At 57.5% G+C, this 259-nt stretch overlaps 1 protein-coding gene across 1 annotated transcript; it reads right to left on the reverse strand.

The window, feature by feature from the left end:
• Positions 1-56: 56 nt before the first annotated feature.
• EMC6 (ER membrane protein complex subunit 6) lies at positions 57-254 on the reverse strand (the record flags this gene model as incomplete). The annotated part of the gene is made up of 1 exon (XM_010141713.1): positions 57-254. A coding segment is annotated over one exon (198 nt), but the record flags the coding sequence as incomplete, so codon positions are not given.
• Between the last annotated feature and the right edge of the window lie 5 nt (positions 255-259).

The raw sequence follows: 259 nt of genomic DNA on the forward strand, positions 1-259 counted from the left end.
GCAACAGTCCCCCTGCTCCGTTAACCCCACCGCAGCTGCCGTGGCTCCTGGCAGGCTCAGTAGACGTGAACCATGCCGTACAGGAAAGTCCAGAACAGGACGTATGTGAAGAGCCCTCCTATAAGCCCCCCCGTGAAGAGTGGCCTTCGGGATTTAAAGTATTTGTTCCATCGCCGTCCGGCTTTTAACACCAAGAGCACGGAGAGGAGGATGGAAGCCAGGAAGTAGAAGATGAAGCCGTGCAGGCCGGTCAGGCCGA

The sequence above is a fragment of the Buceros rhinoceros genome, unplaced genomic scaffold (assembly GCF_000710305.1).
Source record: "Buceros rhinoceros silvestris isolate BGI_N320 unplaced genomic scaffold, ASM71030v1 scaffold40398, whole genome shotgun sequence".
Taxonomy (NCBI): Eukaryota; Metazoa; Chordata; class Aves; order Bucerotiformes; family Bucerotidae; genus Buceros; species Buceros rhinoceros.